Here is a 23,162-nt window from a genome sequence, read left to right on the forward strand (position 1 = left end):
GTTTTGTTGTTGTAATTAAGTTACAAATGTCGCAAAAAAACGCACGAATTAATTGCTACACCCAATATTAATTATTATCTTTTGTTTACTAGAGTTCTTCAAGTAAAAAACTTACAACATGAACGTTTACACTGTTGCCTAGCAATTTCCACTGTTGCTTTAATGTTACCGAATCAGGAAAGCAAAAATACTCGGGAAAGCTCATTAATTTGGCCACTTCTTGTGGAGTAAAGTACCGAACGCGTAGTGTCCTTAGTAATTCAAGTTTTTCGTCGTCTTCGACAGCCTTCGTAGCACTTTGATATATGTTGTCAAATTCCTGTTTTGAAAGCGGAGAGAACACCGACCCAGTTCCTTCGGCATAATGGGTGTAAGCTTTCGTGAAGCACATCGAGTTGGTCGATTCGGATGTACAGATATCCATAATCTGTAAATGTCTCTTCAGAGTCACCTCTTTCAGCAGATAAGATTCAGTGGCTTCTGAATCCTTGGTGATTTCACCAATATTCACCGGTTGTACTGCAACGGCATTGGGAGGTTGCGAAATGATTCCTTCAGCATTCCATTTAAAATAACTTCCTTTCCGTTTGGCGATACAGTAATATCGGTGACGAGTGTTTGGTATTCCAAATTGGTGTGGAGACAGTACATATTCTTGGTAGATGAAGCCAGCGTTCTGCAGTCGGTCCTTGTACAAGGCACATGCTTGGGACGTTTCGAATCCTTTTACATTTTCCATCAGAATGAACTGTACAGTTGGTATATCTTCAAGCAGCGCGCAAATGTGATGGAATGGCTTGGCTCGGAAATCGTCCAAATCATTGAATTTTCCGTTTCGCGAGAAAGGTTGACAAGGGGGAGACATGAGTATCGTATCGACTCGCATTTTTGTTATACCGCTCGCGGTCAAACTAAGAATATTTCCATTCCGAACGACTTGTTCTCCAAAGTTGTGCATGTAACATATTTTGCATATTTGGTTAATATCAATCGCAGATACGATTTCGAACGGTTTACCAGTTCCTGCAAATACGAAGAGCGTTGTTAAGATTGGAGTAACTGATTGAGCAGTGGTTTTTTCACAAACTCTCTAATGCCATTCTCATGCCGCCAATTCCACTAAACAACTCCAGCACTCTGAACGCGCTGTTTTGTTTCGAAGTCGCAGAATCCATTCTCGTGGTCCTGAATCGTGGTCGAAAGAAATTATTTGCAAGCAAACTGATCCGTCAACTGCAACTGTCTACTTGACAGCGTGCCACAGTCGTGAAGTCAACAAACATCAGTGAAAATAATATTCACTCCTTAGGGAGATGAATGTGGTATAGTTTCACAGTTTCTGGATCTTAAAGGGGAACGGCTAACAGGGAGAATAGAGCACATAGCAATAGGCTAACTTTTATTTCAAGAAAATAATTAAGTGTATTTATAGTTATGGTTATCTATATTCAGGGCCCCGCAACGAATGCCTTTGTCCATCTTTTCAGAATATTTTATTGCGGTAGGCTTAGTCCAATAACATAAGTGTATTCCACATCAGAGAAAGCAACCAACAACTTCGAATCTGTCAAACGTAGCAATCTTCTTCATAGGTATGTACTTACGCAGAATTGAGGAATATTAAAATCATATTATTATCGAAATATATTAATGTAATGTTTCTATTTCCAGATCATTAGATCTGAAAGGGAGTTGAAATTCGGCTGTGCCTGAAAAAGTTCATTTTGTCAACCTATACTTTCTCGCGTATCTGTGTATCACCAGTTTTAACAACATGAGCAAATCGATGGATAAAAAGGAAGTTCGGCAAGCCATAATAATTGGCGATTCGTACAATGAAAACTTTCAACCATTTACTGGTACCTCGCCACTGGTAAGTTTGTTTGGGAAACAAATTTCTAGAGGTTTTATCGTTCAGAACATCATCATAAATCGTTACTTTACTGACTAGGCTTTGCTGCCAATCGTAAATGTACCGCTGGTCGATTTTACGCTCGAAACGTTAAGCCGAAACGGAGTGGAAGAGGTCATCATGTTTTGCAGCAACCACATCGGCGAAGTCAAGCGTTACATCCAGCAGCGCCAAAGCGAAAAATGCACCTGGTCTATTAACATGTCTATTAACATCATCAGCTCAACTTCGTGTCGCAACCTGGGAGAAGCGTTGCGTGATTTAGACGCCAAACACATCATTCGTGGCAACGTGCTGCTGCTGGGCATTGAAAGCATCACGAATGCGAATTTGGCACTGCTGCTGGATGAGCACAAGCGTCTCATGAAAGTGGATAATGGTGCCGTGATGACGATTGCTCTGAAAGAAGGTGTTCCAGGTATGCGGACAGGTAACGAGTTGGTGATTGCGGTGGAACCTTCGACGCGTCGTTTGCTCTTCCATCAACGTTTGACCCAGCAGCAAACGAAAGACAACTTTGAGCTTCCACTCGAGATGTTTCTCACCAATCGTGATGTGACAGTATGCCACGGAATTCTTGATCCCCAGATTGCAGTGTGCAGTCATATGGCATTACCATTGTTTGCTGATAATTTTGATTTCCTTACGCGCGATGACTTTGTTCGCGGCGTGCTAATCAATGAAGAAATTCTAAACAGCCGCATTTACGTGAGCAAGTTAGCGCGGGAAGAGTACGCCATGCGCGTCAATAATTGGCAGAGCTACCAGATGGTAAGTTTGGACGTCATCAATCGTTGGGTGTATCCGTTAGTGCCAGATATGGGCATCAGCCAGTTCCTTCAATACTACAAATGCTATCGGAACAACATCTATCGCCATGGTGATGTGCGACTGGCGCGTTCCAGCAAATTGGTCGGCGATTTGGTAATCGATAAGCATAGTTCGATTGATGAAGATACGTACATTCATCAATCGACGATTGGTAAAAACTGTACCATTGGAAAAGGATGTCGAATTGAAAACAGTTTCTTGTTTGAAGGCGCTAAAGTTGGGGACGGGTGCGTGCTGAATCATTGCCTGATCGGGACGGGGGCATTAGTTGGTTCCAATTGTAACATTTTGGATGGCACAGTACTGGGAGCAAATGTAGAAATACCCGCCGGTATGAAAATCGTCAAGCTCCTTGTACAAGCAACGGCACCGGAAAGCGAATGGGCTGGAGTATCGAAAAAGCTGGCGGATCGCGCATTCACAGTGCCCGATGAACAAAACGATGAAGATTCCAATTCTGATGACGAAAACGAAGCTAATCTGTTCGATCAACCGACCTATCTCTCGGTGCTGCAAAGAGCGTATTCTCCATCTATTTACGAGCCATCTGACGAGGAATCCGAGTCTGGAGAAGCATCTCCTGTACAGGAAGATGCGAACATTTTCCTATCGGAAGTGGTTGAATCGCTGAAACGAGGTTTTGCGGAGCAAACCAATGCAGAGTATTTGATACTGGAAATCAATTCATCGCGCTATGCATACAATATGTCGCTGAGTGAGGTTAATTTCTATGTAGTGAAAGCTATTTTACAGATTTTAATGTTGCAGGAAAACGTTCAAACGAACACTGTCGCAACGTTGCGCAAAATATTAGGATACTTTGGTGTTGTTGTTAAAAACTATATTCGCGATAAGGATGCTATGCTCGACTGCTTGAAAGCGTTCGAAGAGATGAGTCAATCGAACGAAACGATCCGCAGTAAAATTGCACAACTGGTGCACTATCTGTACGAGAGTGATTTGGTGAGAGAAGATGTTATTATTGAATGGCACGGAGGCTTGGACGACGAATCACTGAAGAAGGCACTCTGCAAGTTGGTGGATTGGCTAAACGAATCCAGCGACGAAGATGGGGAAGAAGACGATGAGTGAGGACGGAACGATGTTGAATACCTAGAATGAGGCAATAAAAAATCTTCTTGATTTAAAACGGCAGAAAATTATGTCTAATACCAATCACTGCCTAATTCGTCAACGAATTAACGTAAATGTTTATAGAAGCTTAATATTTTCATGGCTGATGTAGAGTCATTTTGGAGAGCATATCGTCATAATTGTGACTTTGAGTTGCCGATACATATTATTATCGGACTTATTTATGTCTACAATTATTCATCACTGTTCAATGTTTTGATGGTTTTGTTTTGTTCTTTTCTCTGCATTTTCTAAACAAACACGTTCAATTAGGTCAAAGCACATAACGGTAACGTCAGTAACGCTACTTTGACAACAGCTACGTTATTCGTTTTCGCTGTTCGTGTTTTGGAGTAAAGCATGTCGAACGCACATTTATTTCTTAAATCGGGGTTCCCAAGGGCACCACTGCAGAACGGAATTGGGCGGTACGTGTGCCAGTTGCAGCGAATTACTCTGAAGTACTGCAAAAGCAGCGGGTCCAGCAAGGGCATGCGGGAATTTCTCGAGCACGAGTTGGTGGATTTCAGCCGTGCGAATCCGGGTGTTGCGGTGTACATCAAGCCGCGTCGCCATCGCACAGCTGTAATATCAGCGGAATTTTTGAATGGCGAGCGAAGTTGGATCAATTGTCGTAACCACAGTCGTGAGGAGATCGCAAAATGGGTTCAGGTATTGAAACAGTCAAACGGACACGCTGAAGAAATGCGTTTACGTAAACAATGGCATACGGACGTTCCTAGTGTGCAAGGTCCGTGGACGCCGTTCACGCATCGTCATCATTCAGCCAATACGACCGAGTTTCCTTCCGAAGAGCTGTCCAAACTTAAAATCACTGATCCCAGTGCTACTGAAAAGCTTTTGGAATTGTACCAGGCGCACCGAGAAAAGGCGTCTAAAAGTGGAGAATCAGCAACGGATGTCGTCAATTAGTGTTTCTGTATGCTTCTTAGTTAGTTATTGTAGACTAAAAATAAAACAGTAATTCGAAGAACACACTTGGATATAAAATGATTTTTAGCGTTTCATTCATAACTAGTTTAAATTGCAAAATCATTTGGGACCTTAAATTAAACCGGTTTATTTACGTTTTTTCTGTGAGTTGCGTTACGCTGTCAAAAGTCACGTTACGCAGAACTTGCTAATCGAAAGTTGTAGCTTTAGAAGGATATGCCGATGGCAACGATATCTTAGTTCAAACAAATCAGAATGCATAGCATAGCTCGAGAGCTATTCCATTTTTTTAACATTATGCGATACGTTTAATATTCCTCTGCCTAAACGAAGTTAATGGTTCGTGCAGACGGTGTTTTAGTAAAAGCTGGAAATATGATGTCGATGGCCAATTCCGATGTTTATGTGCACTAGTTGGTTTGGATCGAACCCGTTATCTGTCAACATACGATCGCATCAGTTAAATGGTAGCCTAACAATACCCGCTTTGGCTTCTCGTTCGACGGTTTTATTGTTGTCTCCTTTCGCGAGAGCATTTTCAATGCTAGCACGTTTGTTCTGTGCTGAATAGTATGTAAGGCTTGCATTTAAAATGTCTGATTCTAAAACAACGAAGCTGGAGAAGGTCCTTCCGTCTGATGAGGAGCTTGGGCGAAGGAACTGCTGCTGGAGGGAGCTCGCGAAGGTAAGCATGTTGGTTTGCTGGGCAATCGCACACACTTCAACGCGTCCATCATATGTATTATGGCTCGCAGAAGTACGAGAAAGGCCACGCTGAGGAGCTTGAAAACGCCATGGATATTGACGCCGTAATCGATGTGCTTGATCAAGAAATGGATCCTGAAAGTTCGGTTAGTGACGTCGAAGAAGCTTCATCGCAGAACGAGAGCGTGGACGAGAATCAGGAAGATATCAAGCAACAGCTGAAGTCGACCGTTTCTTCACGCAAGCGAGCGTGGGAGGTGAATGGTTTGAAGGAAATATTGGAGGACCGCGATTTCGCGATGGTGAGCAACGAAAAGGTTGAAAATTGGCTGCGAAATCAAATGCATAGCATTTCAAGTCAGCTAAGTGTTCAATACAAAAAGAAGGTTACCACCGTGACTGAAACGTGCATGGACGCCGACGCCGATGCCGACTCGCAGTATTCGGTAGACACGGCACAGTATATACGATCGAACAAAAAAATTAGCAATCGAGTTAAGGTGACCACGATGATCAAACAATATGCCGTTACTAGCAACGTACGCTTCCATTCAATGGAAGACATTTCCGACACAAAGCTAGCGAACGATCAATACTCGTTACAGGCACCTTCTCGGCGATATAGTATAACGGAAATGGCGTTAAATCCAACATGTTCCATAGACAATAAACGGTCACCTCAATCGAAGCCCATCGCTCGTACCGCACAGACCACCAATCATCGTACCAGGAAAAAAGTGTTTAAAAAAACAATCCCCCGCAAGCGAGTTGATCGTGCGAAATCCACTGAACAACGGTGCCCCACGGACCAGCAACCGATGCAAGCGGAAATGTACGAAAAAGCCTTAGAGCAGTGTGCGAGAATGAAGAAAAACAAAACGCGCCGTTCTTCCCGGGTCTCCAAAAACAGCGACCGGAAGCTTATAAGCGAAACTCCTCGAAAATACTCATCAACTTCTTCCTCCGATGACAACAATGACGAGGAAGTGTTTCGAGGGACGAACCAGTATGCCAAATCTTCACAACAAATGAAAACCAACTTTTCCAGTGCGGCAGAGGTCGCTTCAAAGTTAACTAGATCTCGCGATCGACAGCCAACCCTCAACCAATCCAATCAAAGTTCTTCGTCCGAGCAAGAAATCGTAGAACCGTTTCAATCAATTACGCTCGGAGTATCAAAACGTCAGCGGTTACAGAATGAAGCATCCAGTGCAGGCACTGATGTTGGGCAACCCAGTAGAACCGTTTGCATGCAGTCAAAGGGCAAACACCATGGTGAGGGCTTAGTTATTTTTCGTCCCAAAGTTATACAACCGACCCTACCAGACACCGAGCAGATTTACCTTCGCATGGCTGACTTAACACTGGAAGGCGTTACAAAGCAACGACACCTTGAGCTGTTCCGAGATTTCAACTATAAGGTTCATCCAAATTCAATCATCTGCTTCTATCCCAGTGATTCAGAGTGTGACGAATCGCGGTCCCAACATATCTCGGAATCGAGCATTGATTCCTCACTCGATGCTGACGATCCTATTCTTACTTTCAATCCACGCAATGTGAAACGGTTGAATTTAGTTGAAGTACCTTATCATTTGCAAAACTGTTTTGTAGTGTGGGACGACGGGATAAAAACATATATTAGAAGAAATGTAAACAACACACACAATAGCGATTCGTTGGTGAATGGGAAGTAAAGTACATAAACACTGTGCCCAAGTTAGTTCTAAAAGAACCAAGCATAAAAAAGTCTGCTTAGAAAGGTAAGAGCAAAACTAGATTTAATATGTGAAATATATTGAAAAATTAAAAGAGATAATTTATTCCCAAACGAGTCCTAATACATATAATTCTAGTTTTGTCCAACATGGCGAACGCTTGCACGAAAGTAATAACTGCTAGAAAATGATGCGATTAGTTATCGATAAAGAGAAAATTAGAATGTAGGTTATCCTACAACATTAATGCCGATTTCGTTCTGAGAGTTCACTTCATGTCAAACTAATTATTTTCTATTCATCTCCATTTGAATCCGCTGCAGTCAGAAAAACACTGTAATTGAAAAAAAATCTGTTGCTCTGCAAAGAATTTAAATATATGTTCGGTATACCTTTCAAGAGCTATTCCAGCGTAACATAATTAGCAAATCAAACTCATTATATTCATTTGACTTCACTTCCCGACCCATTGAGTCTTTGGAACATCCGCTCTCTTTCTCAATCAACCTCCAACTTTCGGAAGCTGCCAGCTAAGCCATATGTTGAATTTTCGGTAGCTCCTGTGCACCCGTTCAGGGGTTCCTTCAGTGCTCCTACTGTACCCTCTTTGGCCGCATCGGAGTACATGCTCAAGTGCACAGACATCGCATCGTCAGCCAACAGTTGACTCCGGTACGCTTCCACTTCCTGTTTCCAGAGGCGGATCATATCAGCCATCGGCATCACCCCTCCATATTCTTTCGGCAGCAGACGTTTCTCCAGCTCAATGTCCTTGATGTCGGTGTAGAATCGGATACGGTCGCGTAGCTTCTGCGAGATCAATGACATTCCAAAATCGACTGCCATCTTCATCGCCGGGTTAATATTGCATCCGTACATCTCCCTGTGACGCATTGGCAGGATCTTTTCACCGTTCTTTGCGATCCTCACCGCCTCTTTGATTGTGAATAATGTCAAATACTGCAGTCCGATTCCCGTACCAACACCGGCGTGGATAAAGCCTCGAATCTGATTCTCCTCATTTGCCATCAGTGTTTCGTAGCAAATGCCGTGAATTTTAAGCATGTCGGCATTGGTGAATTCGCGTAGATCGAATACACCGGGACGGTAGAAGATCACGCGACGCCCTTCTCGGTCACGCTCGGGTAGTGCGAACATGTAGCTGCAGAAAGTAAGCGTTGCGACATTAGAATAAGTTACATTCCAAAACCATGACAAGCAAACAGCAGGACTTATGCTCAATTTACCCGAGGTCAAGGAGTTTCGCCATCTTCGGTAGTCGGCAATCAAGATTTTTGAACGCACCCTCGAACGCATTTTTCAGCAGCACATAGCGCTCTATATTTTCCTGTACTACTGGGATTTGAAACTTCTTGGCCCGAAGGAATTTCAGGAAAAAGATTGCATCTATAAGAAAGAGTACCGAATGGAAAAGGATATGGTTATTCCAATGGCTGGAATGAACTGCAAAGGTTACCAACCCATGCGGATTTTGCTGATACGCGGATTCTTCTCGGCCCACTCGCGCAACATCTGAAGCGCATGGTCACGGGTAGCCTGTGTTTCCCGTAACTCCTCATGGGCGATTTGACGGAGCTCGTCCGATAGGGTGAAACGATATTGGTCTGCCTTCGTGATGGCTTTTGTGTATTTCATGTTGCGGTCCTGTGATAAAAGAGAAATCGAATGAACATATCTCCTGAATTTTTATAGATATTTAAAAGTAATTTTTACAGTAGCTTTGTGTTTTGCAATACTTTTAATACAATTTTAAGACATAAAGCAGTTGGAAAATATGTCTGCAATCAGTGGAATCACACCAATTGCCATCGGATATCACGTATCTTGTGGTTGGCAATGAATTTTTAGATGAGGCAGTAACTACATAGTGAATTTAAGAGAAACTATAGAAGTCATTTACACTGCGGCCTGAGTATGGGTTGCGTGTCAATAATATCTAAAATTTATTTGTCCTTCGAACGGGTTACAGGAGTTGTAAAATATGTTCAAACGGCAAATGTGACTGAGTGTTTACAGATCGCAATAGGTTTATGTATAGCTTAAGTAATATTTGATCAGTTTTAGAAGGTATAAATGTACCAGAATGGCGTTGATTTGCCTTTATTGGCGTTTACTATTGGACGAACGGCGTTTATTCCATCATACCGTTTGTAGTGTGTCAAACATTATAAAAACCACACGCTAAAATATGAATCTGTGTTAGTCGCCATAACAAACGGACGAAGAAAACGTAACCCGAAAACCGCAGAATAGTGAAACGTGTTTGGCGCAGGTGATTTGGAATGGTTGGCTGGTTTTTTGTTGCCACTGACAACCGGAACCCATGGACGGCGCTTGAATTAGATATTCTTTTTACAAAGATTGTAAGATACGAAAGATAAGTGAACCCTAGTAACGTCATTATGTAAGAGGTCAATCACGCTTTAAGTTACGATCTATGTTACATTACTACGTCACAAAACGTTGGACTAAAAATGTGGTGAATGTAGGTCACTGTGCCAATCTAGACAAATATCATCCAATCGGTCCAGTGTGGTTTGCCCGTGATTCAGCTAGTTCCATGCCTGACCCGACGTTATGCAATATACGCTGGTAGCAGCAAGCGATGGGTGTTTCTTTTTATCTAAAGTGCCTATGCTCCGTAGGACGGTCGGTTTGTTTGACTTTGTAGGACTTTGTGGTGGTGAAATTCACTTTTTCGCTGTGATCGTGATATCGTAAGTTAGACCACCTTTATGCACCGTCTGCAACTCACTTCATTCTTCAATAGCACTTATAAAGAACACTTCTGAACTGCATCTCGCCAACAAGGGCCTGAGGAATTCAAGTGTGTTGCTTCATCTGGTCGGCGACGAGGTAAACAGAAGACTTCAACGAACGAAATGAACGAAACAAACTGCATCGCCGGTTCCTTTGTGGAATGCATAGGAAAATGTTTATGCAAACGTTTTTGCATTCACTTCAGCAGCACAATGTTTTTCCCACTGGTAGGTGGAATTGAAGAAATAAAAATGAAAACTTAAAAACATGTCACAAAGTTAAATTTTGCAGCTTACTTATATTAATCATGTAATAGCGACAATAATTGTAGCTGCGCATTCTTTCGAGTTTTTTAAGAAGAATCTGTTTCGTGTTCCAATATGGCCGCCTGGTCTGGTTTAGTATGTTGTAATAAAGATTTGCAAAGAGAACCCGAGGACATGTGTGTCCTAGCGGTCGATCTCGCCGAACACGACGTCCAGCGTACCAATAATAGCCACCAAGTCAGCCAGCATGTGATGGCGCCCGAGTTTGTCTAGTGCAGCGAGATGTGCGAATCCGGGCGCTTTGATTTTGCAGCGGTACGGCATGCTGGAACCATCCGCCACCAGATAAATCCCGAACTCGCCCTTGGGTGCTTCGACCGCGGTATAGGTCGTACCCGGAGGGACCTGGTAACCCTGCGTGTATAGCTTGAAGTGGTGGATAAGTGCCTCCATTGAACGTTTCATCTCGTGTCGCGACGGTGTCGTCAGCTTCACGTCGTCCGTTTTAACTTCACCAGCCGGCATCTGGTTGAGACACTGTTCGATGATCCGGAGCGACTGGCGCATCTCCTCCACTCGGCACAGGTACCGATCGTAGCAATCACCCTTGGTACCGATCGGTACATCGAACGAGACTCGATCGTAGGCATCGTAGGGTTGCGCTTTACGTAGATCCCACTTTATGCCAGAACCGCGCAGCATGACACCGCTGAAACCATAGTTGAGCGCATCCTCGGCAGATACAATACCGATGCCGACGGTACGCTGCACCCAGATGCGGTTCGTGGTCAGCACGTCTTCCACTTCGTCCAGTCGCTCACCAAATTTAGAAGCAAATTCGTGAATGTCATCGAGCAACCCGAGCGTTATATCCTGGGCAACACCACCCGGACGAATGTAGGCAGCGTGCATACGGGCGCCCGAGACCCTCTCGTAGAATTCCATCATTTTCTCTCGTTCCTCAAACAGCCAAAAGAACGGTGTCAGCGCTCCGATATCCAGCGCGTGTGTCCCGACTGCCATGATGTGGTTAAGAATACGCGTAACTTCAGCAAATAGCACGCGAATGTACTTCGCGCGCAACGGAACATCAACGTTAAGAAGCTTTTCGACAGCAAGCGAATAGCACTGCTCGTTGCACATCATCGAAACGTAATCCAGCCGATCGAAGTACGGTAGTGCTTGGGTGTAGGTTTTGTACTCGATCAGCTTCTCGGTGCCGCGGTGCAAGAGACCAATGTGTGGATCGGCACGCATCACCGTTTCACCGTCCAGCTCGAGCACTAGCCGTAGAACACCGTGCGCTGCCGGATGCTGGGGACCAAAGTTTAAGGCCATGTTGCGGACAGTCTTTTCTACCGGTGCGATCTTGCTGTTCCACGGCGGTATTTTCCAGCGCGATGTCACCGCGTCCGGGTACATGACCGGTCCTTTGAATTGCTCTATGAACTCCTCGTCCGGGAACCACTTGCCAGCGCTCCGAAGCGTCTGTTGTGAGCAGGCGACGTTCCTAAGCAACCCTTGAGCCGCATAAAGCTTACTGACGACGCACTTGATACCACTGTTCAGCACCAATAATGCCATCTTTGTCTTTGCGACGAACTGACAAAGTTAATTAAAGGTGTTTCCGAGACAATCGAGCACGATGTTGCTTCCTTTTCACTAATGAATCGATGTTGTTCGCCTAATTTATCGTAATCAACATTGAACATGAACGCTACCAAATAGTACAGGAAAAGGTGGCGGCAATACTACGCAGAGAAGTGACGTAGCCCCCTGAAGTCGAGGACGTCGCCTACTTGAATTATGCGTTACAACAACAGATGGGGAACAATTTGGAGCTACGTAGCTGTAGACCATTAGAAATGTGAGATGCTCACAGGTTGTCCGTTTAGCGCTAGATTAGACAATCATTTTGAGCTCAAACATTCTATGGTACTGAACTGAGCTACATACAAATTATTAATGCTGTTTTGCTTTCATTTGAAAATTAATCAGTCAATTTCGATGTAAAAATACTTAAATAATAATACTTAAATGTAAGTTTTCGCAATTGGCAGGCATCTTGGTTACCAATCATTAACATCAATGTACCATTATTTTCCTCTTTTTGCAAAAAGTTCAAGGTCGTAGGGTTTGACCGATTTCCACATAAAACCCGACTGGCCGGTCTACTTGCCCTGCCTTTATCGTGTGTCCCGTTTCGTTTACTCGAAGCTGTGGTGCAGAAATGCACAATGCACAACCCATGCTATACGCTCATGTCAGGGCCACGTGTGTGCCCTGTTGCACGGCTCGTCTGAGACGTCTGCCTGGTGCAATGTGCACCGGCATGATCACCGTTAACACACTACCTACTGACCAACAAACTGTGCACTTCGTTACCGTCCACGGCTCCAAGTGAATTACTCAATGGTCTCCAGCAGGTTTTTGCGCACTGTTTTGCGGCGACCACTGTCCAGAAATGCTGCACCCGCCCTTCATTATCTCGCCTCCGAGACGAGATGCAGTTTTGAATGGATCAACCGCAGGGGCAGGTGGTCATCTTGGCGGATGGCGGTAAAGATGCCGGGTTTCTCATTTCACGGCGATGGGCTTTGCGCGTTTTTCTCCTGTTCAAGGTTACTGCGCTGGCATGCATTCCCAGCGAAATGTGGGCTCCGGCCAAAGGGCAACCCGTTGATGTTTCAGGCGTCATTGTTGAGCGGTTTATGAAGCGTTTTAGCTCCAAGAAAGATTATCGTTAGAGGCCGCTCCGAGTTCGATGCATTTGATCGGTGGGCTGACATTAGCGAGGTAAATTAGCCCCCACTCTTATAATGTAATAAGCATGTAATCATGGACTACTCTGGAGCCACAAATCACTCTAAGAAAGGAAACAGGTTCTAATTCTTCAAGAGTAGAAGGAAATATAATACGGTTGGTTGATTATTGGTGCCCTGATGTTGAACAAACTTTAGTCTTACGCCCTAAAAGCTCTATTCATGACCGACATTTTTATATTGAATCTTATAAAATTTCTTGTTTTAGATGATTTTCAACCTTGATTTTTATTTTATTTTCCTTTATCTTTTTTTAAACTGAATCACGAATACTACAGTTTAATCGTTTGAAAAAACGTTTATAAGATGAATTAAGTTTTTGAAAACTTATGCACTTATGTATGCAAATCGAATAGAAGCTAGTAGAATCGACATCGACTCGGATCCTTCATCGTCATCCCCATCGCGTGTGGATAACCTTGATGCAAGCTGTAAAGTATCTCCGTGTGCTCAAATAATAGTTATTATGAACGTCATCAGCCTGCCTTTCTTATGCCCTTTAGCTCTAAGTAACTCGCGGTAAGTCTAAGTCCCTGCTGCTTGAGGATATCTAACGGTGGGCGGTACGGGAGTTAAACAATACTTTGCACGGGCCGCAACTATACGACCCGGCAGGCTGATTGATTACTTACCGTCCTTGTTCGCTAGCGTTCGAAGGTGAAGTTGCTCTTATCCGGGATAATCAAGAAATAATGTCGCTTGCGCTGGCTTGTGAGAGCAGTCTGTCGATCCACTGCAGTACTTCGCTTAGTTAGCAAACATATTTTGTTTTAACTATTCCATGCAAATCACATGCGACTAGCTCAAAGTTGAAGCAAATACCAAGCCTAGCGTAGGTTATTTTACGAAAAACATTTGTCGTTTTTGCAACCCAACACAATTCTTCGGTTCTAAGAAGATCGTTTCTCGATCACTATGCACAAGTCGTCCAACACAAACGAAAAATGAACACTATTGGATGGCTGGAACACTATTTCATGTCCATAGAAACACTATGTGATCGTCACACTAGAATGCCGTCCCGAAATGCCCGTCTCGATCGCCAGCTAAACAACGACTGATCATTCGCCAGACGCCAAACGAGAACTGTCTCCTGCCCGGGCACGCAAATGCGCAACCCGTTTGCGATGGTCTCGCAAAGGCGTGGTGGCAACACCCCCTACCATTTTAGTCACTCCGGCGTTGCTATCACAGGCACAAAGGAAACTGATCTAAACATTGGAGACAAAAAATAGCGAGCGAGGCAAACCAGCAAGACATTGGTGCAACAGTGACCACAGGTTACAGCGTTTCGGGCGGAAAAGAAAGGTTAGGTTTTTATCGTTAACCTTGCGAGCCTGCGACGCAGACAACTTCTTCCCCGTTCTGGATACATTTGGCCAACGTGGGCTTGGCCTAGTTTTTTACGAGACGTAATGTGAAATATTGTTTGTGGTTTCACATAATTTCTTTTTACTGCAGATTTCAGAGCGACCAACAAGCGTTTATTGTTTCATAACATTGCGGTAAACTATAAGCCATTCTCGACTAATGACTTAACAGCGTTTCGGGAGAAAGTTGCAGCAGAAATGCTGCGTCGGCAAGGTTAAATAGAAACGGCCAACTTCAGAATTTGCCAGCGACAACTGGCGATCTTAAAGCATTGTAAGTAATAATCGCTTCGCATTGAAGAACAAATGTTGCAATCGCTCGTCTTTCCACACAAGTTCGTCAGGGGTTCGTCAGGGGTTGGTCAGGGGTTATGCGTCATAGATGAACTTTTCCAAGCCAAGCCATTGTGTGTCACTAAAATCAAGAACTTGTGCTTTCTTTATTTTAAGTTTATTCCTTGTTTTGTGGTGAATCACGCTTGGTGCAAACTGTCCTTGCAACTGAGGAATTGGCAGGGTCAAGTCCGGAAAGTGTTGACTATGGCCCTACGAGGACGGAAGTGATATCACACGAGAATTCCCTACATCCGACCGACCGAATGGTCCTGTCAATGGTTTTGGCTGATGCGTTGGACGACAGCAGCTGAGAAAGTAATGACGACGTCGAGCCGCAAAACGCTCTTGATTCCAGCACTTCCAACCTTACTGTAAATCGTATCGAAATTGTACAAGCTAAATTCAAACAATGTTTCCACACCGACAACCCTAAGCCATGCGTTTCTTTTGGAGAGGCACACTTCGTGCGATACCCGGCAAAATTTCGAAATCCCAACGGTAAAAATGTTTAAACCACAAAATCACAAGTAGATGCATACAACATTGCGCAGAAATGTCAGGAGACCGAAAATAGATAAACTGGCCACACTGTCCACACTGAAGTTATGTACACAAATCAACAAAGCTGATTAAAGTGCCAAACAAGTGCCAATAATAAAACAATACATTATCTTTGAAAAACAGGCATTTGGGGATTTGTACTTATTATACGTGAGCGATACAATGGTGAAATTAAGTTGCCTCTATCGATTGCTTTTTTATTTAGCGTTTACTGTGAGCTTCGCTAGCTCCGACTGCGGGTGCAACAACAAGCGCGTGCCCGAAGGAGTAAAATCGCCGAAAGAGCAAGTTATATTTCCTAACGGAGGACTGGAAAAGGCAGAAAAACTGCTCGATTTGGTGGAACATACGAAGCATTATGACCAAATGAGCCTGATACCAGGAGGAGAACATCTGATAGGCACCAACGAACCAATCTTCCCTGCCGATCGTGAGTCACCGGCTCGTTCCGTGACCGTGCGTGAATTTTACCTCGATCAGTACGAGGTGTCAAATGAACGGTTCCAGGAGTTTGTGGATCAAACGGGATACATCACGGAAGCGGAAAAGTTTGGCGACAGCTTCGTCTTTCAACGGCTGCTTTCCGACGAGGTGCGCAAAAAATATGAAGACTTTCGTGTTGCAGCCGCTCCGTGGTGGTACAAGGTCGAGGGAGCGTGCTGGAAGTATCCCGAAGGGGATAAGGCACGTGGCATCGACGATCGCCTAGATCATCCGGTAGTACACATATCCTGGAACGATGCCGTAGCGTACTGTCGTTGGAGAGGAAAACGTTTGCCGACGGAGGCTGAATGGGAGGCCGCCTGCCGGGGAGGACGAAAACAAAAGCTCTTTCCGTGGGGCAACAAGCTGCTTCCAAAGGATCGCCACATGATGAACATTTGGCAGGGCAAGTTTCCCGAGGACAACCTGGTGGAGGACGGTTGTGATTCCACCTGTCCCGTGACGACTTTTCGGCAAAATCCGTACGACTTGTACAATATTGTAGGGAATGTTTGGGAGTGGACGGCGGATTTGTGGGATGCAAACGGAGCAAATCAGGTCGAAGAGCAGAAATCGGGTGTTGATCAACCGAACCGGGTGAAAAAAGGGGGTTCCTATCTATGCCATGAGTCGTACTGCTATCGTTACCGCTGTGCTGCTCGATCGCAAAACACTGAAGACAGTTCCGCTGGCAATCTTGGTTTTCGGTGCGCTGCCGATGTAAACTGATGACGAAACTAGTTTGCCCCACTCATTGCACATGTGATAAACTGAATAAAGTTACTTCTTGTAACTCTTGTATTTCCGCTTTTCGTGTATGGACTGTTGATAGAAATTTGAAATTGCTACATTTAAACAAGCTATTTGGCAACACTGACATTCTGAAAGATGTCGACGAAGTTTGACGTTGACGGGCCGGGTTGGAGAAAAACAAACGTGTTTACTATTGCATGCGGTATTTCGCATGTGGTGCCGGCTAGAAAATGTTTCCACAACTGAAAACGGAAATAAAACAAGAAAAGCTGAGCTTTTCCGATGTTGGTAAGTGTGTACAAATGACGAACGAACAGAAGTTAATGCGTAACTACACTTGTATCGATTTATTCTTATTTTTCTCAGAGGACACAAACTCGGAAGCGGACGATGAAAGGGCAGTCAACAAAACTATATCTCATAACATCAAGCAAGAGAAATTAAGTGGTTCTGAGAGCGGTAGGCATCCGTTGGCAGGGTTTCATACTACACAGAGCATTTGCCTTTCTGCTAGCACAAAACAATGAGTGACTGGTTGGATATTAATATAGTTTCTTCATTCTCTTCCCAAATGCCGCGGATTCAGAAGAGGACCAAGAAAGGGGCATGCACATCGAAACGAAGGCTCCAGCAATCAAACGGGAGAAAGCTTCTGATCACGAGGACGGTAGGTAATCATAGATCAAAGGAGACTTCGTATTAAACTAATTTGGATGTTCTTTCCTACCCTATTTAGATTTTCCAGACGATGCAAATAATAGCCTTTCCGCAGACGACGAAAACAACTTGGACAGTACTATTAAAGAAAAGCATCTTTTGACGCTGTTAAAACACTGTCAGAAATCCGCCTTTAGCAACGAGATGGAGACAAAGCTACGGGATTATTTAAAACAGTTTCCCAACGTTGGACCTATTGCAGGGGCCCGAAATGTCGAGCTAGATCTTACCGACCCTGACGAAGAAGCGTGGGTTATTCAGTGTCCTGCTAGTGTTGATCCTTGTAGCGTGTTGTTAAACACAAAGCTCAATCTTTCGTTGCCGCGTTCGCTCATTAAAAAGTGTCCGATGGCCCTCGAAACGAACGTTCGTACCAATCTGGCAGAAGACGTGATCAGTGTGCTATCCGGTTCGAGAGTAAAATCGTTCATTCCAACCGGTTTTGTGCGAATCATTGAAACACTACCGAGAATCACCGAACCACAAATGCCAACAGAAGTCAACTCGTGCGGTCAAGTACAGGTACCTTTTCCCGAAGAACTTCGCGTGCGACATCCGTTGCTGGGTTACGATTATCAGGCGGCCCTAGAAGTGCCCAAACAAGTACAAAAGCGTCTTTCGACCGCACAGCAGAAATCAGATCTTTTGTACAGTTCTTCGAGCTCATCAATTACGTCGAAAAAAACAAAAAAGACAACCGTTAAACTTGAACCCGGCGTAGAGATGGATTCCAACGATCACTCTTTAGTTGCAGATAAAAAGAAAAAACGAAAAGAAATTAAAAAAGAACCAACTGATGAAATTTTATCTCCCCCATTGAAGAAACGGCAGCGAAAAAACGTAGAAAATGAAGTACAGAGCAGTTTGATCATCAAAACAGAGTCGCAGAATGAAGCTGAGGAGGACGATATATCGTGGTTATTAAACATTTAATAAAGCATCTCTAAAGCTAATTAGACTTTTTTGATACGCTGACGCGCAATTGGATACTATATTTATTAGTTTATTCGGCCATTGCCATGCGGCTCACTGTTTTTCTCCATTCTACAGTTACTAGATGTGTTCGGTTCCAAATGGAATGATACGTGGAGTTTTGTGCTGGTTGTCAAAATGTAAACCCTTCCCAATCCGCCCATGTAACGGTAACGTCGTCGTAAATCTATATATGTATATTTTGATTATTCTGCAAATCCGCAAAACTCAACTCATCGTAGGCAAAATAGCAACCGCTCTCGCGAAAAGCAATAAAGTGCGGAGGACACAAGTAATCACGCCAATCGGGATCGAGCGAATCGATACACACCGTACGCGGCAAATCCAAGAAATCCGTATTTTATGGTATACTTTAGCATTCGTTGTCCCAAACTGGCTGGAGGGATACAAGCAATTGATTGGATGCTTTCGGTGCTCACTTTGCCCCAGTGTTTGGCAATACCGGCCGCATGTCCAATGCCGACAACAGCTACCACGCGCACCGGCTGCTCAGTTCCATCCGAATGCTTAATTGGCAAAGCGGCCATTTGCAGCGAGTGGCAAAGGTAACGATCGCGCTCGTCGATGAAGACGCGACCGAACGCCGGGAACTCTTCGGCCATTTCGAGCATGATCTCTTCAAGCAAGTCTTTTTTCTTGCACTGTTCTACCTCCTCCGGGGTGATGTCGTCCATGAATAGCAATTTCGGAATGAGCTTCACCGTCTGCCATACCGAAAGTCCACGTAGTGCCCGCTGCAAAGTCACCTTGATTTGCCGATCGCCTAGTTGGATGATGCAATTAGGTATTTTCTGCGCTTCCTTCACAGCGCACCGGAACTCGCCGCCTGGTGCCATTCCTAGTTTCTTGGTAAACTTAGCGTTCATGCTTAGCAGAAGAATGTAGAACAATCCGTTGATGGAACCATTTGTCTGAATTATGGTGCGCATTTTGGCTAAGTTCATGTTCTTCGCTTCCTCCAGCAGTGTCTGCTCGTCATGTCGGAGGATGTGTACCCGTGATGGACACAGCTCTAGCATAACCACATTCGGTTGTACATTGCGCATCACGAGCGACACATCTCGCTGCGAGCTTTCGCTGAAGTGCGCCGTGCCCACCAGGTACACCTTGGCCCCGTCAGGCGTCGTTAGAACTGTGACTGTCTCCGGGAGGTGGCGATCAAACTCTTCCAATGTTCCGTATACTGGTATTGTAGAAGCGGTACTTTCTATCGGTAGCAGCGATACGTTGGCCGTTGTATCACGAGAATCCTTTTCGCCACCCGCCGTCGTCACCGTCGACGTATCGGGTGATTGAGACATGTTGATGCTTACGTCTGGTGCACGCGGTGTGCCTACCTTTTGCTCTTCATCTTCTTCCGAAGAGCTTACGAACGACAGTGTGACATTTTGGGCTAAGTCCGAGCCACTCAGGTCAAGACTGAGCGTGCTGGCAGTGCTGTTGAGGGCGCTCGTATTATCCCCGATACTGTCGATTCCGGTGGTCTGATTGAGATTGTTGTTGCGCAAACTATCTAAAAGTTGTCGCGTCGAGTCTTTCACAGATTTGCTTTGCTTAACCCGCAGAGTATCGTTCCAGTCGCCGGTTTGGTTCAAATTTTCCATATCTAAGAACAGGTAAATAGCCATCATTAGCAGAAACAGAATGCAAAAAACTAGATACTAGACGTAGGCATGGATCATACCACTTTCAGAAGTATTCAGCATGGTCGAATTTAAGGTCTGGTCCAGGGCACTGTTATACTCGGACGAAGAACTAAACGGGGATGACATTTTGGAACGACCGAAGAGTAAACAACTATGATACAAGTGCAACAATCCACGTAATCGCTTCCGCAGAGAAACCCGTCATGCGTTACTGAATGCTGGCAAGGTGATTGGATCCAAGCACACTTGTTTCTGGTTTGTTGTATTCCAATACGATTTCACTACTTCTACGGTAAAACAAGAAAACGATGTGCTGAAAGTTACTCAAAACATTTCACTTGCAAAATGCCTTGCGTAGAGACGTGTCATCTACGACTTAAACTATTGTTTCGCGATAGCCCTTCACAACTTTAACCCGAGTGCGTCGTACAAATGTAATTCAGTCACCTGGCGAGAATGCAGCTGTCTTTCCCACGGTTGACAGCTCTCAAACATGTTGTTTTTTGGCCGTTACTAAAGGGCGTCGACTCAAAGTTAGCGTTAGTTCCATTATAAATTCTTTAATGATGTTTATACGGAAATGATAATAACAAGGATTGTTGAGGGGATTCAAAGCATTGATCGAACCTTTGTTAAGCAATGCAATCGTTTAGCTGTTTATTTAAAAGATTTTTTGTAGTTAAGATTACGAAAACCCGCGTGAGCCTTCCAGCAAAACAAACAGCATAGCAAGGATACATTTTGTGGCAGATTGGATCGGTTTTACCTTTTATTTACACCGTTTGGTTTTCTGTAACATTTGCCAAAACTACACTTCAAGTTGCGCCATTGTATTAAAACTGGCCCGACAGGAACTTGGAAAGAAAGTCTGTCGGTTTCGGTTCTTGGCTTTCCTTCCAGTAGCGCATAATATGTCCCTTTTGCTTCCAGATTTGGACCGACTCTTTTAGCTCCATTTGCCCTTTGATGACGAGCATATCGATCACACGAATATCGGAAACGCTTTTGTGTTTGAGAAACTCTTCCCGCAGCTTCTCTCGGCATTGTTCGACAGATTTCGGGATATCGTAGTCCATCACTGGCGACCGCACGGTAGACATAGAGAAAAACGAGAAACAAAGCAAATATACCTGTAGTTATTGGAACAACAACAAACGGCGATCCAATCGATAACGCAGCAGAGCAGTGTGTACTGGGAGAGCTTTCTTATGACATAACACAACACCGATTCTCACCGATGTACGGGATTTGACGATACCACGCCTTGTAGAGGTTGAGCACGCGTTTGCGTGCCTCCTCGCGGTCCACGGATAAGATCGGTCGCACTGACTGCACCGTTCGGCGCACGGCTTCACGGCTAGCCATTTCCTTGTTTAAGCAAAATCTACCGTGCAAGACGTTTCTGCTACCGTGAGAATTCTGCAACAATCGAATATGTTGTGACAGTTGTTTTTTTACACCTTGTCAGTCGGACCCAGATGTTTTGCACTATGGGAGCGAAGAGAAGTTAAATTCGTGTATTGTTAACAAATCATTATGAATAAAAAACATGAAAATGCAAGTAATAATGTCATTTGATGTGTTCAAGCAAAGCAGTTGATAAGCATCCTTTAGCAAATTTGAAAAGGAGTGGGCAGCAGCCTGAACTTAGCCTGCATAAAATGAATTTCTTTACGAACGAATGTCAATTAACAGTTACCCCGTTTCTAAAGGGATGAATGTAAGATTCCATAAACAAAACAAACAACATTTCATTTTATTTACGGCACGACGCTAGTGAAGTTAGAAATACGGTGTTTGTTAGCTAAAGCTAAGTATTTAAGGTAACTAAGAACAGTTGGAATAGTAATAAGTACTATTTTGGAACTGCTGGGGAGTTTACTGTAACTTTTCTCATGTTGCGCTTTTTCAGTACCAGGAAAGATGCTAGAAATTACGTGCAACGATCGGCTGGGAAAGAAGGTACGAGTAAAATGTAATCCGGAAGATACCATCGGTGACCTGAAGAAATTGATTGCAGCCCAGACTGGGACACGTTCCGATAAGATAGTTCTTAAGAAATGGTACACAATCTACAAAGACAATATAAAACTTGCTGACTACGAAATCCACGACGGAATGAATCTGGAACTCTACTATCAGTGAAGTCCAATGACAATCACGAATGATTGTACGCACAGTCTTTGGGCAAGTTGGTGGACACAATAAAGTTTAATTTTAATGGAATCAAAGCATAGATTGATTTTGTTTGATTTAGGCTTGCGAACTCCGAAGTTTGACTTGCTTGTGAACGCCCATGAATTTTCAATTCACGCTTTTAGCCTGAATGTCTCAGATGAGTATGTACTGGGATTATGAAGGTTCTGTTACGACTGTCTCGAAATTTGTGTCCCTTAGGAGTCCACTAGAGAATCTAGAAAGACCCACGTTATCTCATTTTTCAATGATTGAACGTTTTGAAGGATTTGAGAGATTTTTGGTCGGGACTAAAATGTGTATGGGATGTGAGTCTAATTTGTCGTTCCATTCAAACTGCTAGAGTTCGTACTGTAAAAATTGCGAACAAAGATGGGAAAATTCGATCTCAGAATGTTCACTATCTCCATCCACAGACATGTTTAACTCCACAAAATTAACCAACTCGTTTTCAATCAACTTTATTGTTAAATATCATTTCCCATGACATGTAATCTCATTTGCTGAGTATGAAGTTTTGTATTGTATTATAACGTAGAAGTATCAGTTTTTTGCGTTAGCTATGCCCGACAAAATCATCTTCATAGCCATAGAGTAACATCAGGGCTGCTCATAAACTGTGGTCAGTTCCGCTTTACAATAATCATAGTTTCTATGGATCATCTGCTTAGCATTTTTTGCCTCAATGTATTTCTGCTCAAATATCGGATTTTTCGTTCCAAATATCTGTATCAGAGTGCTACCGACATACGCTGGAAGGCTAAGAACCTTTTTCAGCGGTACAATTTATTGTTTTTGCATAGGGAAACAGAAAGAATAAATAAGCGGGGAAATTACCTATCGCATCCGGCAAACAACATAATTTAAGAAACACAATGCCAATGTGCCTTGAATCTGAACACTCCTTTCGCTCCATTCGCTCAATACATCACTTTCTTTTTGTTCCATTGTTTTCTTACGTTTTTCCACGCCACTACATAATTC

The 23,162-nt window shown here is 43.9% G+C and overlaps 11 protein-coding genes across 12 annotated transcripts; 6 read left to right on the forward strand and 5 right to left on the reverse strand.

The window, feature by feature from the left end:
* Nucleotides 1–73: 73 nt before the first annotated feature.
* Nucleotides 74–1,222, reverse strand: LOC131209994 (tRNA (cytosine(38)-C(5))-methyltransferase). The gene is made up of 2 exons (XM_058203175.1): nt 1,088–1,222; nt 74–1,023 (listed from the first exon to the last, which is right to left on the reverse strand). The coding sequence occupies exons 1-2, from the start codon at nt 1,173–1,175 to the stop codon at nt 89–91; spliced, it is 1,023 nt and encodes a 340-aa protein (XP_058059158.1). The 5' UTR covers nt 1,176–1,222; the 3' UTR covers nt 74–88.
* A 355-nt stretch (nt 1,223–1,577) lies between these two features.
* Nucleotides 1,578–3,857, forward strand: LOC131209401 (translation initiation factor eIF-2B subunit epsilon). The gene is made up of 3 exons (XM_058202460.1): nt 1,578–1,592; nt 1,672–1,873; nt 1,952–3,857. The coding sequence occupies exons 2-3, from the start codon at nt 1,775–1,777 to the stop codon at nt 3,833–3,835; spliced, it is 1,983 nt and encodes a 660-aa protein (XP_058058443.1). The 5' UTR covers nt 1,578–1,592; nt 1,672–1,774; the 3' UTR covers nt 3,836–3,857.
* A 368-nt stretch (nt 3,858–4,225) lies between these two features.
* On the forward strand, nt 4,226–4,873 carry LOC131210537 (large ribosomal subunit protein mL43). The gene has a single exon (XM_058203797.1). It carries the CDS (start codon nt 4,238–4,240, stop codon nt 4,808–4,810), a length of 573 nt encoding a protein of 190 aa, XP_058059780.1. The 5' UTR covers nt 4,226–4,237; the 3' UTR covers nt 4,811–4,873.
* A 537-nt stretch (nt 4,874–5,410) lies between these two features.
* Nucleotides 5,411–6,463, forward strand: LOC131207442 (uncharacterized). The gene is made up of 3 exons (XM_058200054.1): nt 5,411–5,516; nt 5,587–6,160; nt 6,447–6,463. Exons 1-3 carry the CDS (start codon nt 5,424–5,426, stop codon nt 6,461–6,463), a joined length of 684 nt encoding a protein of 227 aa, XP_058056037.1. The 5' UTR covers nt 5,411–5,423.
* Nucleotides 6,464–7,373: 910 nt separating this feature from the next.
* On the reverse strand, nt 7,374–14,175 carry LOC131211702 (retinaldehyde-binding protein 1-like). Its single transcript, XM_058205282.1, has 4 exons — nt 13,756–14,175; nt 8,736–8,919; nt 8,502–8,661; nt 7,374–8,416 (listed from the first exon to the last, which is right to left on the reverse strand). Exons 2-4 carry the CDS (start codon nt 8,908–8,910, stop codon nt 7,753–7,755), a joined length of 999 nt encoding a protein of 332 aa, XP_058061265.1. The 5' UTR covers nt 8,911–8,919; nt 13,756–14,175; the 3' UTR covers nt 7,374–7,752.
* On the reverse strand, nt 10,485–11,885 carry LOC131207443 (NADH-ubiquinone oxidoreductase 49 kDa subunit-like). Its single transcript, XM_058200056.1, has one exon. The coding sequence runs from the start codon at nt 11,883–11,885 to the stop codon at nt 10,485–10,487; it is 1,401 nt and encodes a 466-aa protein (XP_058056039.1).
* A 1,288-nt stretch (nt 14,176–15,463) lies between the features above and the next one.
* LOC131209995 (formylglycine-generating enzyme) lies at nt 15,464–16,632 on the forward strand. The gene has a single exon (XM_058203176.1). It carries the CDS (start codon nt 15,553–15,555, stop codon nt 16,600–16,602), a length of 1,050 nt encoding a protein of 349 aa, XP_058059159.1. The 5' UTR covers nt 15,464–15,552; the 3' UTR covers nt 16,603–16,632.
* A 159-nt stretch (nt 16,633–16,791) lies between these two features.
* On the forward strand, nt 16,792–18,314 carry LOC131212145 (uncharacterized). Its single transcript, XM_058205899.1, has 4 exons — nt 16,792–16,914; nt 16,993–17,085; nt 17,213–17,293; nt 17,363–18,314. Exons 1-4 carry the CDS (start codon nt 16,857–16,859, stop codon nt 18,274–18,276), a joined length of 1,146 nt encoding a protein of 381 aa, XP_058061882.1. The 5' UTR covers nt 16,792–16,856; the 3' UTR covers nt 18,277–18,314.
* LOC131212144 (traB domain-containing protein) lies at nt 18,309–21,170 on the reverse strand. Of its 2 annotated transcripts, XM_058205898.1 has the most exons (3): nt 21,113–21,170; nt 20,021–20,269; nt 18,309–19,942 (listed from the first exon to the last, which is right to left on the reverse strand). In XM_058205898.1, exons 2-3 carry the CDS (start codon nt 20,106–20,108, stop codon nt 18,612–18,614), a joined length of 1,419 nt encoding a protein of 472 aa, XP_058061881.1. In that variant the 5' UTR covers nt 20,109–20,269; nt 21,113–21,170; the 3' UTR covers nt 18,309–18,611. The 2 variants fall into 2 exon arrangements, with proteins under 2 accessions (XP_058061881.1, XP_058061880.1); XM_058205897.1 differs by lacking the exon at nt 21,113–21,170 and having other exon boundaries at nt 20,021–20,394.
* On the reverse strand, nt 20,694–21,428 carry LOC131212146 (NADH dehydrogenase [ubiquinone] 1 alpha subcomplex subunit 6). The gene is made up of 2 exons (XM_058205900.1): nt 21,218–21,428; nt 20,694–21,060 (listed from the first exon to the last, which is right to left on the reverse strand). Exons 1-2 carry the CDS (start codon nt 21,345–21,347, stop codon nt 20,816–20,818), a joined length of 375 nt encoding a protein of 124 aa, XP_058061883.1. The 5' UTR covers nt 21,348–21,428; the 3' UTR covers nt 20,694–20,815.
* Nucleotides 21,429–21,702: 274 nt separating this feature from the next.
* Nucleotides 21,703–22,207, forward strand: LOC131210548 (ubiquitin-like protein 5). Its single transcript, XM_058203809.1, has 2 exons — nt 21,703–21,805; nt 21,895–22,207. The coding sequence occupies exon 2, from the start codon at nt 21,906–21,908 to the stop codon at nt 22,125–22,127; it is 222 nt and encodes a 73-aa protein (XP_058059792.1). The 5' UTR covers nt 21,703–21,805; nt 21,895–21,905; the 3' UTR covers nt 22,128–22,207.
* Nucleotides 22,208–23,162: the final 955 nt, after the last annotated feature.

This window comes from Anopheles bellator, chromosome 2 (assembly GCF_943735745.2).
Source record: "Anopheles bellator chromosome 2, idAnoBellAS_SP24_06.2, whole genome shotgun sequence".
Taxonomy (NCBI): Eukaryota; Metazoa; Arthropoda; class Insecta; order Diptera; family Culicidae; genus Anopheles; species Anopheles bellator.

Bases quoted from the DNA above. Each gene is read 5' to 3' on its own strand.
- LOC131209994 (XM_058203175.1), bottom strand. From the start codon at position 1,175: ATGGATTCTGCGACTTCGAAACAAAACAGCGCGTTCAGAGTGCTGGAG. The intron at 1,024-1,087 runs GTTTGTGAAAAA...TCGTATTTGCAG, and splicing joins CATGAGAATGGCATTAGAGA to GAACTGGTAAACCGTTCGAA.
- LOC131209401 (XM_058202460.1), top strand. From the start codon at position 1,775: ATGAGCAAATCGATGGATAAAAAGGAAGTTCGGCAAGCCATAATAATT. The intron at 1,874-1,951 runs GTAAGTTTGTTT...TTTACTGACTAG, and splicing joins TTACTGGTACCTCGCCACTG to GCTTTGCTGCCAATCGTAAA.
- LOC131210537 (XM_058203797.1), top strand. From the start codon at position 4,238: ATGTCGAACGCACATTTATTTCTTAAATCGGGGTTCCCAAGGGCACCA.
- LOC131207442 (XM_058200054.1), top strand. From the start codon at position 5,424: ATGTCTGATTCTAAAACAACGAAGCTGGAGAAGGTCCTTCCGTCTGAT. The intron at 5,517-5,586 runs GTAAGCATGTTG...TATGGCTCGCAG, and splicing joins GCTGGAGGGAGCTCGCGAAG to AAGTACGAGAAAGGCCACGC.
- LOC131211702 (XM_058205282.1), bottom strand. From the start codon at position 8,910: ATGAAATACACAAAAGCCATCACGAAGGCAGACCAATATCGTTTCACC. The intron at 8,662-8,735 runs GTTGGTAACCTT...TCTTTCTTATAG, and splicing joins TATCAGCAAAATCCGCATGG to ATGCAATCTTTTTCCTGAAA. The intron at 8,417-8,501 runs GTAAATTGAGCA...TACTTTCTGCAG, and splicing joins GCGAAACTCCTTGACCTCGG to CTACATGTTCGCACTACCCG.
- LOC131207443 (XM_058200056.1), bottom strand. From the start codon at position 11,885: ATGGCATTATTGGTGCTGAACAGTGGTATCAAGTGCGTCGTCAGTAAG.
- LOC131209995 (XM_058203176.1), top strand. From the start codon at position 15,553: ATGGTGAAATTAAGTTGCCTCTATCGATTGCTTTTTTATTTAGCGTTT.
- LOC131212145 (XM_058205899.1), top strand. From the start codon at position 16,857: ATGTTTCCACAACTGAAAACGGAAATAAAACAAGAAAAGCTGAGCTTT. The intron at 16,915-16,992 runs GTAAGTGTGTAC...TATTTTTCTCAG, and splicing joins GCTGAGCTTTTCCGATGTTG to AGGACACAAACTCGGAAGCG. The intron at 17,086-17,212 runs GTAGGCATCCGT...CCGCGGATTCAG, and splicing joins ATTAAGTGGTTCTGAGAGCG to AAGAGGACCAAGAAAGGGGC.
- LOC131212144 (XM_058205898.1), bottom strand. From the start codon at position 20,108: ATGTCATCCCCGTTTAGTTCTTCGTCCGAGTATAACAGTGCCCTGGAC. The intron at 19,943-20,020 runs GTATGATCCATG...ACCTGTTCTTAG, and splicing joins GCTGAATACTTCTGAAAGTG to ATATGGAAAATTTGAACCAA.
- LOC131212146 (XM_058205900.1), bottom strand. From the start codon at position 21,347: ATGGCTAGCCGTGAAGCCGTGCGCCGAACGGTGCAGTCAGTGCGACCG. The intron at 21,061-21,217 runs GTGAGAATCGGT...TGCGGTCGCCAG, and splicing joins TCGTCAAATCCCGTACATCG to TGATGGACTACGATATCCCG.
- LOC131210548 (XM_058203809.1), top strand. From the start codon at position 21,906: ATGCTAGAAATTACGTGCAACGATCGGCTGGGAAAGAAGGTACGAGTA.